The sequence below is a fragment of the Mixophyes fleayi genome, chromosome 10, assembly GCF_038048845.1.
Source record: "Mixophyes fleayi isolate aMixFle1 chromosome 10, aMixFle1.hap1, whole genome shotgun sequence".
Lineage (NCBI taxonomy): Eukaryota > Metazoa > Chordata > Amphibia > Anura > Limnodynastidae > Mixophyes > Mixophyes fleayi.
The window spans coordinates 98,689,470-98,705,763 of NC_134411.1; the positions used below are offsets into that span (position 1 = coordinate 98,689,470).

A 16,294-nucleotide genomic window follows, 5' to 3' on the forward strand; every position below is an offset into this window, starting at 1 on the left:
ATGGTTCAGCTCACAATACGGCTGTAGGCGACGAGTCCATTTATTAAGTTACCGCCAATCAGGACAAAATTGCAGTACAGTGATTTTAAAAGGGTCAATGCAGCGAAGCTTGTCGATAGGCTCTAGGTGTTGTGAAACTACAAACCCCAGCATGCTTTGCTAGCAGATAACCAGCTGGCACTTGTAGTTTCACAACAACTAGAGAGCCACAGGTTGTCCAGGCTTGCCCTGTGGGCAAGTGGAAAACAAAGCGTTAAAGGCATTTTGCCGAACACTGTGGCATCTGATGCCCGTTTTCCTCCATTGCACCAGTTTTTTATTTTATTTTATAGAGCCAAGTGTATGGCACAGAACACAGAGACGAAGCATGTATATGAATACTGCACCACACTCTTGGTTATGATAATTCTTCTGAGCGTCTTCCAGTAACTGGGAGAAAAAGACAGTGACAAGACAAGACACGCTCGGCGGATCGCTCCTGCAGAGTGTCTTATGGAAAATCATTTCTCAATGCCGGAGCGGATGATAAACAAATTGTCTCATTTTCGCATGGGGAATTAACCTGACTTTTCAGAGCAATCTGCGCAGTCCTCGCTAGACAGGATATCAGCTAACGGCACAGTAATATAATTTCTCCCACTGCAAAATAACACTGTCAGGCGTCCAGTGATTCGCAGTCAGTAAACCACAGGCGTGAAGTGAGACTCGAGTCCATATATTCAAAGACCTACAACAGGTCTTTAGTAGCGTCATCTGGTGATTAACCTGTATCTGGGGGTTCAGGGAGCGGGTGAGCAAATAACTAGCTCAATCTTCAATTTAAGCAGATTGCCCAGGGCTGGCTCTGAAAGCAGTCGATGAATTCCCGAGGCTGTGTATTAATAGTTACACGTGTGTGGACGAGAGTAAAGGCCTCAGAAAAAAAGAAATTACAAAGATTTTCTGACATCAAAGTGAAATTAAGATTAAAATACAGTAGAGCGTAAACTGCTCTGTCGTACATTCCCACAAGAAGGTGCTTCTGGGTCTAACACTAACAGATGATTTCATTCAATAGAGACTAGAGCCTATGGAGGTTCTACGTGACAGTCGGGGCCACAACAAGAGGACGACCAGCTGGACAATGTCTCAAGAAATGCAATAACTTAATAAAATATCAATCACAATGCTTGAAATACCGGAAATTGCTCTCTAGCCATTTTAGTAATCTGTTTGTAGCTCCTATCTGCTGGAATCCAGTTGTCCTGGGATAGACCTCTTGTCTGTCTCAGCCTTCCTGCCTCTTGCAGGGCACACCACAGCACTGTCTGACCTCCCTACTGAGCTGCCCAAAGCTCCCCTATTGAGCCACCCTACTGAGCTCGCCCAATGCTCCCCCTACTGAGTTGTCCCTGTTGCCTTACGGAGATTGCCCAATGCTATCCTACCGAGCTCTTCCACCTCCCCTACTGAGCTGTCCCAGCTGCCTTACTGAGCGTGCCCAATGATATCCTACTGAGCAGCCCTACTGAGCTCGCCCAATGCTCCCCTACTGAGCTCGCCCAAGGTTACCCTACTGAGCACGCCCAAGGTTACCCTACTGAGCTCCTGCTGGGTGTGGTCACACTAACACCACAAAGCCTTCAAGCATCATGACTGCTAAAAAGTCCCTCTAGAGAGAGATGTATGTGGACCTCCAGATGGTACTTAGCCAAGCCCTCATCCATACCCTGAAATTACCCCACTCACCTCTCCAGTAACAACTTCCCCCTCATCCCTGTATAACATATTTCCCCTGCACACTAGTTACCAGACCAGTGGTGAGCTGACCCTAGACATGAGAGTAGACTTTGATCATGCGTCAGGACAGTGACAGCTTGGCAGTGAATCAGAGTGCAGCGGAATCATTCAGATTAGTTTCCAGAGTCTGACCTTACTAAGAACGGCCGGGTCTCCCTGTGGCTGCAGAGGTGGACAATGGGACCGTCCCCACACCCAATAAACGCTGGGCAGGGCAGATACAGGGGAACAAGGGATGTGGGGTCACAAATACTACATTAGTATTTCCATCCTGGGTCTCTCTTTATATATGTCCTTCCACGTGGCAGCAAAAAAAATGTCCTTATGGGCTTCACGCAGTCCAAAACTTGTGCATCAGTGGTCTAAACATTACAGTGTGTGATGTGCTTACTTTCATCTGCTAAGATACAACTGTCCTGGAAATAATGGAGTGTGATGCAGTAGTCAGAAAATCAGCAAGTAGAATTTAATTTTACAGGAAGTTTAAGATGCGCTGCAGGCGTCACAGGCAAGACTGTAAAAGAGGAATTTTACGTAAACTGACTGTAACCCCAAAGGCCAGGAGAACAATGGATAAACAGGCAAATGTTGTATTCCACAGCATTGCTGCTGAGGCACCACGTGGAACTGAAAAGAGAAAAGTGGTCCCAGCAAGGTAATTACTTACAATCTTTCAGCGCTGTAGAGACCGGTAATACAGTACAGATTTCTGTACAATTGAACCCGAAGCTGAGAAGTCAGCTATAAAAAGGAGAGAATAAATATAGATGTTTTTAGCCATAAATCTCCGTCATGCCAGGACCGGCACACACGTGTGGTAAGTGCACCTGCCGCACACTCACTGATTTTTCGGAACAAAATAAATCTCTGCATCGCATTTTCCATGCTGGGAAAATCGCAGCCAACTATAAATTTTACACGTCACGTACACACAATAGTGGCTGCCATGTTCTGGACTGAACCATTATTCCTGGGAATGCAGCCTGTAAATTCACTAGGAACCAGTGTCATTGTTCAGCTGTGAAGCTGAATGCGATTATTTGTTTGACCCACGGCTGCTGGCAAACGGACGCGGTGCATTTGATATTTTAAGGCCCACAAAACGCCGTTCTCTATTATGCGCCTCACAAGGTGTCTTAACGGTATCACTAGATCCTAAGGAGTTCATAGGGTATATTTTCTAAAAAAAAAAACGTCCATAGCTCTTTCATAGAGCTCTAGAGCTATTGGGAACAACGGCCCATGTCTATTAGAATAGTACTATCTAGCGTTATTAGCAATAGTTCTCTATGAATCAATATTTCATACAATGAAATGTGTGCAATATATTCATGATAAGAAGTAATGAAGGCGTTTACCCGATACATACACACAGAGGGCTGAACCAATATCCCTCTATCCGTTAACGTTGTGATTCTGTGAGGTCACTAAGATTTAGTACATTGATTGGCTGCATTATTATGAATATTGGTTGAGCTCACACGATGGCTGTCTTCAATGACTTCTGTTTAAAGTTATAAGTACAATGAAACCAGAACTTAGATTACACTCTATAAAAGGTAGAGATCCGATCTCCACCAAGATGAACACTTGGCGAATGATGTAGTGCGCGCGTATATATATCCTGCGTCTCCACTATGCAAACACTAGCAATGCTAAAATACTTAATGTGTGTCTGAATTGCATATTGTTGTGATAATTAAAGGCTAAAGTTGGCCAAACAACCACCAATATTCTCCGTCTGTATACAAAGAAAGCGCTCTGTTTATACAGTTGCAACATATTATGAACTTCGGTACCATAAAGGGAGAGAAACGACAATAATACCACTAGATACCCAGAAACGGGAGGTGAGAGGACCCTGCTTATAACAGCTTACAAAACACCACACACACAAGTGTCTGCTTTGCATCCACAACTAGCAGAGAAGCGTTGTCAGCGGTGGAAAAGGACCAGTCATCCAGCTTACTTTACAGCAGGATAAGCCTGCCTATATCCCTTATAACACTATAACCCTGTACACGACTCTCCTCACATAAGATCGTGTGCGGATGTTTTCTCATGGAGCTTATATGAAATGTGTAGATACGGACATAAACAGGAAACCGGGATTACAGCTAAAATCCAAGTGAATACAGACAGATGATCTCATAGCAGTTATCTGCTCTAGGGTTTACACAATTTATAAAGAATAAAAAAATACAATACAAAACGTGTCTCTTAAATATGCAACTGAAACATTGCTATAGTGATAGCCATTAAATACCAAAACTAAATAAAAACAGTAACACAATTCTGCACTTCCTCAACAAAAAAATTAAAGCAAAACAAACATAAAAAAACTAATAGCTAAATAAACACTCCGGGAGCGTTCAAAGAAAGGGTGGATTGATTCTAGCCCTTCATGACCACACTACCAGATTGGTAGGTTTGGGGGTACGTAAATTTATATATTTGGATACATGCGTGACTCATGTATAATACATGGGAGTCACACAAGAATGGGTTACATGGTTAAGATGTTACATTCTCCATTTTTTAATTTTTTTTTATTTGTTTAGATTTAACTTTTTTAATATCCTACAGTCAGGTGGGGGTGAGCTGGGTGATGGATTTACAACACTCCCAGGCCTTACATTGACATTAGTAATGATAATTCTCCTACACTTGTGACATGCGCTGATGATGTCATAGTGAGGGTGTCAAGAAGGAGTTTCTGGCCTATTATAAGAGACGGGCTTTAGCGCCTTGAAATAATAATTGAGCTGCAAACCGGAGCCACTTTACGGAAATAGCCACAAGACAAACTAACGCCAGGATTAAAGGGTAATTATTATAGGTTCCTTGTAACCAAGCACTGCACACAATTCCGGATGCAGCAAGGTAATATTTAATGGGATTAAGAGGATACAAACCTGTAATCCCTGTTTAACCCCTACCCTGCTCGGGCGCTCAATCGATGCTCTCTAAGTTCAGTCTCATTTACAGGTTAATCAACCTTTACAAGTGTATCATGTTCAGCTCGGAGCCGCTGTACGTGTTTTTATAGGAAATACTATTTATAGAAGCTTATGGTCCAACGCTCACACCGGGACGGCTGGTCTGACCTTTCCGGTGAATGTCAAAAGTCAGCTCTGAGAAGCCTTCGTCCCCCCCCCCCTGCATCCGAAGCTCTATAGCAGTTGCTTTGTCAATAGCTGTTTTGTATGAACAAGCAGCCTCTAGCCCTCATTATAGATTCCCATCACATATTTCAGGGAAATCCTCCAGCGGGGCTTTGTGCTAGGGAGCAAATTAAAAAATAAAAAAGACTGAAAAAGTCTGATTAACCCGTTCAGTGCCTAGCAGGAGCAGCCCGGCTATCTGCTGCAGTGGTTGTCCTTGTAACCTGTATAATACACGGGGGATTCTCTGCTACTATCTATTGTAAATCACACATTAAAAATAACTATGTTATTATCTTTCTATGATTTTACATATTTTATTGAAAAGCTAAATAGCAAAAAAAAAAGATCTCAAATTGATGATTTCTATGTAAGTCCGCGTCTGGTCTCCACGATTGTAAGCTCTGCGTGGGTTCCACCGATTCACCAACTGATGGCTGAGAGAAGTGTAACCGCACAACATGACTTCGATAAAGACCAGGACCACACCTGTGTGGAGTTTGCATGTTCTTCCCGTGTTCACATGGATTTCCGCCGCCAGCTACGATTTCCTCCCACAGTGCAAAAACATACAGGAAGGTTAATCGGCTGCTGACTAAATTGGACCCTAGTACGTCTGTCATGGGGAGTTTAGATTGTAAGCTCCAATGGGGCAGTAACAATGAATGATTAATATTCTCTGTACAACGCTGCATAACGTGGTAGCGCTATAGAAACGATCATAAATAAAATAAAAATGCTCACAAATCCAGCCAAGAGCCTTTAAAAAACACCAGGGACAGGTGTGAAAAAAGAGGAGTACCTAATTTCCATACTCCTTCTCCCAATACGTCCTTATACCTATAGATATTTCCCAAGCATCCCCTGCAGGAATGTAAACACGTGCACCTCTGCTTGTATATATATCCTCAGTATCTTATGTCTCTTTACAAAACACCTTTCTATTGGAATATTATTTGTAGGTCAATGTAACAAATAAGCGCTATATAAGTCCATGGGTACGTATACCACAAAACAGCTACATTGATGAATGTCAGTCTTTATACTTAGATGCTCTTTTGGATAAATTCTGCGGGAAGCAAAGATCTAGAGCCACCTGGAGCCATCTAAACCCTGGTATATATCAGAGCCAAGCCACAATCTAATAAATAGGTCCATGATGAATCCTCTGCTGGGGGATAATTGTATTAAGTCTCTTTACAAGTCAGAGATCAGTCTGTCAAGAGCCGTTTTAGATCTTGTATTTCTTTATGTTTGGGGATAGAAGGGAGGAGGGGGGGGGCTGGTCCGGGCTCTCCTCCCGATGACGAGCATTAATACACGTATGGATTATTACGCAGTAGCGTGGATATCAATTAAACCAGCGTCAACATGGTAGCTAAGGATGGGTACACACTACAGAACATTTCTCCCGATGCAATATTGTTAACGATTTTACCAACAACTGAAAGTCCCAATCAGCAGCCGATTCCTGTGTACACACCAACAAGATTTACCGTCAGATCTGTGCTCTTCATTGCTCATAGCTATTGGCTGAAAAGATGGTGACTCTGCGCACTCCATAGAGATCTATGGACACTGCAGAACTGGAACAACATTGTTCCATCGTTGAACGAGATTTTTAGTCCAGGTTTAAAAATCAAATGAAAGGATACGGTGTGCTTTGGAATGATCACTGTTGGAGCGTACACTGTAATGCAATATTGGGCTGAACGGTTGTTTATCGCGAGAGTGGCCCGATAATCAGCTGAGAAACCTGTAGTGTGTGGCCAGCCTTGCTCCTACTAAACCGGACAAAATTAGTTAAAAGACACCAGGCACCACGATGCGACATAAATAAATGCAGTATTGCTGTTTGTCCCAAAGAAAAGGACAACAACAAAAAAAAAAAAAGCAGAATAAAGTAAACAGCACAGACATGGAACAATACACAACGGCCTAACAATGGGGGAACCACAGGCTTTTGTCCTAATCAAATTTTTACATACGTGATATTTTCAGCCTCAAAAAGAGAAGTTTCAAAATGATCGGATCCCCTATATTTTTGCTTAAAAAATATACATAATGAAATAAATGCAATTTAATATTATACGGTGGTTTAACAATAAGAGGCATCGCGTTTCAGCCAACCCGTCGTCATCCAGTACACCGAGGAAAGGCCACTAACGGACAAAAGAAGAAAAAAACAATTGCTGCCCTCCACATGAAAAATTAAATACACTACTTGAAACCAATCAATAAGTACAAAACCACTAAAACGTTGCTGAACTGATGAACTTGGCAGTAAGAGGCTGGAAATGCATCACGTCCACAAGCACAGTGAGGAAAATGGTGAAGAGAGGAGATAAAACAAACAAAAAAGTACAAGAGTCACAGTTGCAGAATTGCAATGTCTGACTGCATCTCGAGGTCACCAAGTCAACCATGACAATACCTCCATGCCAACATGCTAGTTGGAAAGCCCTTACCGACCGATTGGTAGCCAGTGCCAGAAAACTGAACACGGGTGGTCTTCCAGCATAGCACCAAAACAAACTTCATAAACAATGACATTGGTTGGTTGATAACCAAATCACCATTTGTCTCCAAACATCAAATCTCACAGGAAACCTCTTGACCAAGTTGAAGAAGGCTGTCCATTAGCGTAGACCTAGACTTAAGGACATGAAAGATCTGGAAACAGTCTACGTTGAGGAATGTCGACAGTAAAAGGCGTTATGTGGTTACCCGAGTAAGATGAGGTCACACTAAGCAGTAGAACAGAGGATCAATCATTTTCAGATATATGTTCTAGACCAGTAATGATGTACAAAAGATTGTATGACAATGGAATAGAGAACCCGGACAGATACCAGTGTAGATACATCGATAGTGGAGCACTGTGACCGGTGCCCATTGCCGTCTTCAGGAAAATTAAACTCACTTGTTTAACTATACTGAATAGACAGGGGTGCAGCGAGCAAGCTGCCGTGATCATTCATTCAAATTTATTTGTAGTTTAAAAACTGCACAGGAGATAAATATTTATTAAATGAGAGAAATAAATACGCTCCCCGCAGCGGAGGGAGGCGAGTGCAGAAAATCACATTCATGTCGTGAGGCTTTATGTCTGTTTGCCTCTCACAGTCATTAAAAGAAACCAGTTTTAACGGACTATGTGGAGTCAGCTTTATCTCTATCCCGTGAGACCTGCGGAAACAAGGCTTCTTCCTCAGTCGGACTTCTCACTGCTCTCCATCAACACAGAACCTCACGGATGCTTCAAACCAAGTTACCTTACGCAAAAGAAACTATTAACTCGTGAAAAGACCACATCTGTCAAAGCCCAGTTGGGAATTTTCATTTAACCTAATAATATCACTTGTTCTGTCAACAAGGGTAACAGAAAGCACCAATGTGTGCTCGGCAGGTAGCAGCTCATTATTTTTAAGCTTCATAATTTGCAAGAAAGCTGGGATTTTATAGGAATAAATCTAATGGAATATAGCATTTACTCTACAAACGAAGTGCGCGCCAGGAGTGGGCTCTGCCACTGGTGCCAGCGGTGGGATGCAGACCCCCCCCCCCCCCCCACCACCATACTAACAAGTTTCAGCAATGAGTCACCAATGATGAAGGAGTTATCTTGTTGCTAAGACATCCTCCCTTTCCATAAGATGATTACCGGCACTAGTTAGTAGAAGCCTGGTATAGGTGTTGGGAGCTGCCTATACTGTTGGTTACATTTAAGTGCATTATTTTGTGTTGGAATACAAGTGTCAGAACATAATTAAGTAGTTGATAGTAAATCTCTGGTTGCCTGCAGCAAACACTCACTCAGAGGCGCTGTATAACTGTCAGGATAAGTTCAGCCTGCGGTTACCGTTACATTATAGGTTCTAGCTGCGCTGGAGCGCTCGGCGAGAACAGGGAGGCTGGGAAGAATGAAGTGGGAAAACCTGCGCAGTGACCGCAGTGACAACCCAATACTATTTTATAACAATAGGCCTCTTTCTCTTTACATATATAGAAAAACAGAATTACTTAACGTGTAAAATAGGAACTTATACAGAAAATGATTTACAGCATGTCGGCATTCTCTGCAATCAGAAGGCAGGAGCAGATCTGAGAGTCACATATAAGATACAGAGGTAAACAATTACAAGGTAGAGGTATACACAATTGGATCAAGCATTACATAAGACCCCTGCCCCAATCACTAGCAGCGGCTGCCTCTACCTCCGTCACTTGGGAACTTCAAGGGCTAACATATTTTAGCCCAGGAATCTCAGTGCTGACATATAGCAGACAGCATAAGCTTTATAGGAGATAGTTTGTGTTCTGTGAGGGATGCAATTAAGTTGCGCACATAAGACTTCCTGCTATCCAGAATGGGAAGACCTATTGTAATGCTGTGGAAAAGTCTTGCAGAGACCAACTTACTGAAGATTACACAAGTCAACCGCACTCCGCTAGCTAAAAGGTTATGCAAAAGTCTTTTATTACAGGATGTTTAGCACGGGAAGACTCATACTTAGGACAAGTGTTTATGAAATACCTGTTCTGCTGGGTGCTACAGAGAACGCCGAGGGAAGCAGAGCACGGGGGAAGCGTTTAATGACTGCAGTGAAGAACGCTCTAGCGCCTTGCTCCATATATCAGCAGGTAACAAGTGCTAAGAGCAGACGCAGCACAATGTAGAACCTCCAGCTCCGCATCACTACTTCCATAGACAGGACATTGATTACAGCTGTAAAATCTACTGCGCGTAATAAAACTGCCAACCACACTGCGAAGGATCCCACGTTTTAAATTATAAATACATGCTTTTCTATAATTAAATTGCACAAGGATTATGTTTCTCCATCAGCCGGAGGAACACGGTACGCGGGACTGTCAGCAATGCCATCATTAACCCAATCGCTGCCACTTTATATACTCTATTGCAAAAATATATATATAATAAAGTTGTATTGAGGACATCGCAGGTTACAGGTTTTTGGACGTACTGTATATTAGGTTAGTTTATCATCACAAAGTGCTGGACACTGAATCTATATAGCAAAAATAATCTAAACATCAGATGCAATCTAGGCGGGTATGAGGGTGGAATATAATTACATTTTCCCGTAGCAACCAATCAGATTCTAGCCTTAATGTTCTAGAATGTGCAAGATAAATGATGGATAGAATCTGATTGGCTGGTATGGGCAATATAACCACGTTTCCTTTTCATAAGGTTTGATAAATCTAGTCCCCCTGTCTCTTAGTACCGCGAGGTCTCCAGCAACTTGTTAAACATTTAATAAAGATATTTGGACAATGGCAGTTTTAATCACAGGACTTGCTCTTGCCCTAAACAAGACAATGTAAGCTGTGGACAGTGCTCAGTCGTCTCTCTCTTTGGAAGTGAAACATTATAGAGTTGTCTAATAGTACGACAATAACTTACCAGCCGTAAAATCTCCAGTTAGGTCTATGAAAGCATGGGAATGAGGCAAGAACATTGCACGTGTTGTATTCAGACTTCCCGATACAAGAAGATCCCTATAGAAGAAAAGGATGACTGAGGATTAATGTCAATATTCCATTTGATGTGCTCTCATCTCTCTTCCAGTAGTTTCTTATCGTCACCTCTAACAGAAACCTCCTGAGCTTGTAGAACGCCCAGTACTGGCTGCAGATATATCTGTACCCAAAAACTCGCAATCATGTAACTTTATTAAAAAAAAAAAAAGACTAACACCAAAACCATAAATTAGAGGTAGAGATGCTCACTGCAAAACCGCCCTCGTGTGTGTTTTTTTTTTTTTTTTAGAAAAAATCCTAAAATATGCTAAAATCACCTAATTTTGCTGTTTTTTTGTTCCTACATTATTATTAACCTCAATAACACTAATTTCAAGTCATTTGCAGTGATTTTAGACCATCTCACAGGTCACAATATTAGTTTCATACACCTTCGGACAAATACTGCAGCGACCTGGCTGGACGGTAAGCGACAGAGCAATGACACAAACACAAGGCTGTTTCTAGCACATCTAGGACACATTGGCACACAGCAGTGGCAGAAAAGAAAAATGGGGGTCCATCCTTACTCCCACCCTTCGCTATGTTGGGTCTTAAAAAGGAATTCAAAACTCCCGAGATCTGAGATCCGACGATGTCACAATTACGTTTTGCCTCCTTTTCAATTCCGAGGGCGCGTGACAGTACTGAGCTGGCTCGATCCTCGGATCCCCTAAGTTCGGGTGTGTTCGGTTCTCGAGGAACCGAGCCTGAGCGTCTCTAATTAGAGGGTAGAGAAAAACCCAACTTTTATGTTTTTCCATAGGACTTGACTAATGGTCTGTAAATAAATCTATTTCTATGAACAGGTTTTCTGCACATTACGCGACAGTGCATGCTACAAATCCTTCTCTTACGTGTGTGTGATAGAGACTCCCACCACCACCCTCTCCTCCACCCAAATGTAGATACTTTGAAATCAGATATTGGTTTAACACAAATAATAAGCGAAAAATTAAGGTTAGTGTCCGTTTAAAACATGCCCACTTTTACCTCCAGAGTAACTCGGACAAAGGAATAAGCACTATTTATATTATAAATATATTGTACTAGGTTACCAGCACTTTAGCCAACGCAGTTTTAAACAATTGTCAAGATACAAAGTTCAGGGCTCTTATTTCACCAATATTCTTTAAACTAGGATACCTGTCTCCATATCCAGGAGATTCTAAATATATCAGGAATTAAAATAGCTAGAAGGGAACAGAGTGTTGTAATTCCCACCAAATTCTCATTTGTTGGTTTTAAGGTGGATCTAAGCACAGTGGATGCAGCCATTTGTGGGCCGGACCGATATTCATCCAAGTAACTAGAATATGACTGAGTGATGTCAGTATTTCCTAGTGAATTGTTTGGCTGAACATTGATTCAGCCCCCACTATGTTCATGTGATTGGAGCACTTTAATTGGCTGAACAAACCAGTGACAGCTTATTGTAAAGATGGTTGAGGAAACAGCCCATGTATTTGCAGGAGCGAGCTCACTGTGCTCCGGAGAAACTTCCTGTGACATTATCAAACTGCCAGCTTGCAGTACATTGGCTCTGAACGATCACGTGACATCCAGGTCACAGGAAAATCTGCCCACACTAGCAGTTAATTATAATAACGACAAAAACGTTTATGAGACACAGAGCAGGCACTGCACAGCTTTATATATCAGATTTAATGATGGTATTTGTATTATTAAATGTACACTGGGATGATAACTGTATTGTACACTGCAATAAGGCTTTTACTCAGGATGTACTATTAATATTAGATTTTTAGAACTGCACGACTGGTACGCTTTAAAATATAAACCATAATTCAGTTTCAGAAGAAAATGTGGTGCTACAGACGGAGTGTTACACTCATCCTACATAATGAGCCGATAATGAAAAGCTTCTAATATTCACTTAAAGAACGACAGGAATGAGAGGCCCCTTCCGGCAACGCACAATTTCTCGGAGATGTCGCATGGATGGATTTGATTTATGCTCTCTGTATGTATGATTTCAAAAAACGCTTCATGCAGTAAATGTCCCATCAATCCTGGGAAAGCTTCGGGATTCGGCCAAGAGTACAACAAAGCTCGGAGAAAAAACATCAGGAGAGATGGAACAGGCGGAACCCAGGATATAAAGCGATAAGACTCGGCCTGCGTGAACCGAATGAATATTCATTAGAATATATCACTCAGGGTGGAAGAGACAGAGAAATGTGACGGCTACGTAGAAACAGAAATCTACGTGGAGGAAGCCAGACAGATATTAGTACAAATGTTCCGGTATGATGCATCAAGCAGCAGGAGCACTCGTTTCCTCAGTCCACATAAAAGGGGGCACAGAGCACCCAATATATATATATATAGGTGCAATCAATAAAAGTGTGGGCAATGGCAAGCTTTAAAAAAAGGGAATAGAACAGGAGACCAAAAACTGTATCTTATCTTTCCCTTCAGAACAGTTCTGCCATATTTCTGATAGATCTGTCCCCTGACTTTCTAGCTGCAGTGCATCACCTTTTAACAATTGCTATCACCTTAAAAAGATTTTCCCATGCAGAAACTTCCCATGTGGGTACATTACCATCCATGGATATATGAAGTGAATGGGTATAGCAATTGTCATGCTGGCTTGAGGAAGGAGGGGGGGGGGGGGGCTTTAACTCTTCAATTGCCATGTTGAAAGGTGGTAGAGCAGACAAAACAATTCTTGCATGGGACTACTTTACCGTTGTGTACAAATGTGTAACTGTATAAACTAAGAGAGAGCACACTACAAGCAGGGGTTAGAGAGCGGGTAAGGAGCCATACAGAGAGCACACTACAAGCAGGGGTTAGAGTGGGTAAGGAGCCATACAGAGAGCACACTACAAGCAGGGGTTAGAGAGCAGGTTAGGAGCCATACAGAGAGCACACTACAAGCAGGGGTTAGAGAGTGGGTAAGGAGCCATACAGAGAGCACACTACAAGCAGGGGTTAGAAAGCAGGTTAGGAGCCATACAGAGAGCACACTACAAGCAGGGGTTAGAGAGTGGGTAAGGAGCCATACAGAGAGCACACTACAAGCAGGGGTTAGAGTGGGTTAGGAGCCATACAGAGAGCACACTACAAGCAGGGGTTAGAGAGCAGGTTAGGAGCCATACAGAGAGCACACTACAAGCAGGGGTTAGAGTGGGTTAGGAGCCATACAGAGAGCACACTACAAGCAGGGGTTAGAGAGCAGGTTAGGAACCATACAGAGAGAACACTACAACCAGGGGTTAAAGAGCGGGTTAGGAGCCATACAGAGAGCGCACTACAAGCAGGTGTTAGAGAGCGGGTTAGGAGCCATACAGAGAGCACAATACAAGCAGGGGTTAGATAGTAGGTTAGGAGCCATACTGAGAGCACACTACAAGCAGGGGTTAGAAAGCGGGTTAGGAGCCTCACCGAGAGCACACTACAAGCAGGGGTTAGAAAGCGGGTTAGGAGCCATACAGAGAGCACACTACAAGCAGGGGTTAGAGAGCGGGTTAGGAGCCATACAGAGAGCACACTACAAGCAGGGGTTAGAGAGCGGGTTAGGAGCCATACAGAGAGCGCACTACAAGCAGGGGTTAGAGAGCGGATTAGGAGCCATACAGAGAGCCCCCCCCCCCTAGAGGGCAGGGATAAAGGTTGCACATTACAGGACAGGGTTGGGAGTGGCACAGTGGTATTGGAAAGCAGGGATTGCTCACTATGGTGGGGGCAGCATAAATACACATTGCAGAGCAGAGGTGGGGACAACCCAGGAAGTTGTGGGACAGGACCAGGGGGCTGACCAGGGGTGCAGGAGGGTAGTGATGGGCTATTTACACAGCAGAGGTTGGGGCAACACACAGTAATGGGGGGGATGCATGATTTTTGCAGAGGCACTTTGGAAATGAAACAAAGGGGGGGCGAGGTATGTGGGGTTTTTAATAGATTTTTTTTTTTTGCTCACAAAAAAGAGACTGCACTAAATATTCTATGCAGAATGAAGATCCAGGCGGTTCAGCTAATGAATCACAAACCACCAGGGAAGGAGCTTATTGTGGCTGCGGCTTTAAATCAGATATTCCCTGTAACAGAAGAGAACGGCGGGACGCCATCCTTGGGAGATCTCATTGACTTCTCAAATTTTAATCGACTGCTCTCAACGTGGCAGTAACGAGAAGAACAATAGCCCAGGGGAAATATGGAAGACAGTACATATTGAAAGAGGCTTCATGTTTAAGCACAGGCCCCGCAGATGCCGTATACATAATGTACGAGCTGTCAGAGCACCTACAGTGAGAGGCGCACACCCGCTCGCCATGAAACGCTGCCGTACATAAATAGATTTGCTCCAATTCATTAAGGGTGACAAGTAACTTGCTAAACCCTCCTCTACCAAAAACAACAGGCTGGCTGCCAGAAACTGCTGTGAAAACATTTCTCTTTCTCGGCAAAAAAAAATTACATTAGACAAGAACATGCAATTATTTTCCCGTGTAAAAGGCTCAGCGGTGCAGCCTGTAATGACATTAGATTTGCAGCAAAATAAAAACAAAATATATTTAACATTATTAGTAACGGAAATCTGCTGTAAACCAGAACAGCCAATCAGATATAAGCTTTCATTTGACGGATATCTGATCGGTTGCTCTGTGCTACCAAATACTACATACACCCTGTTAGTAAATATGCTATTTAAGAACAAATAATTTTTTACAATATCTTTGCAGGTTACTTGGCTCTCGTGTCCTTAGTCTGCACCCCTCAAAATATAGGGCAAGAACTAGTCTATACAATCAATGCTCCAGCGCAGGCAAGTTTGAGTAATAAAGATATAACCGCACAATTTCGTTAATTAAAACTTGTGCGACAAAAAAGAAACACAAAACTTGCAGCAGACATCATGGCACATAGTCACAGACTGGGTGCTTCTTGGACAGGTCTTTTCAGTGCCAAACTCGTGACATATTTCGGAAAAATTCTAGACATTTCTGCAACATTTTGGAGCACCCCGAAAAAGGTGCACACCACGAACGTCCGAATAGACTTTCCTCAGGAGACGAGACCTTATATGGGAAAACAGAAAGGCTGATCCACAGGAGCTGTCTAACATTTCTCTGCTCTCTAATTCTGCTGCCCCGATATCATAGTAGTAACCATGACAACCTAGATACATAGTTCTACGGACTGTTTACACGATCTGCAACATTCCAATCATAAACTAAATTCAAACACCTCTTCCACCAATACCAATGCCGCGCTTATACTACACAGAGATCGAAGACTCCTCAGTATCTATACAAGAAGATAAAAATACAATAAATCTTACTACCAGGTGTCCAGAAAAGTATCCCATTATAAAACGTACAGACACATCAAACCGATCACCATCAGAACTTGAATAGCAAACTGTCAAACTGAACACATATATACACTTACATTGTACATAGAACACACTTTATCCAGCAATACATAGTAGATTTGCATACAAGACTAGGAGAGTCCTCGTGCTGGTAATAGAGAAATTTTACAATAGAAATAAATAATCTTCTCTTAATACAGCGCCCCTCTATTAATAGGGTTTATAACACATTTGTGAAGTTGATATATGCCCAAATGTGTATAATATCTGTATAGTGCATAGTGACTCATTTCAGATGAATTAAGAATGTATTAAGTAACCCTACCCCCCTAATTCCGCAAGTATTCTGTATTCAAGGGAGGACAATATTCTGAATTATTCAGCATCAGAGTTGAGGGACGTTACGAGCCTGTTAGCAGGTGGCCTTAAAGACAAACAGTCACCAGGATCTAAGCTACAT

At 42.6% G+C, this 16,294-nt stretch overlaps 1 protein-coding gene across 1 annotated transcript in view; it reads right to left on the reverse strand.

Moving 5' to 3' along the window:
• Positions 1-16,294, reverse strand: part of ITFG1 (integrin alpha FG-GAP repeat containing 1) — a 137,306-nt gene that overhangs the window by 108,339 nt on the left and 12,673 nt on the right. The window contains exon 6 of the mRNA XM_075189252.1: positions 10,375-10,469. Within this exon, the coding sequence (XP_075045353.1) occupies positions 10,375-10,469 (95 nt within the window). The remainder of the gene's footprint in view (positions 1-10,374; positions 10,470-16,294) is intronic.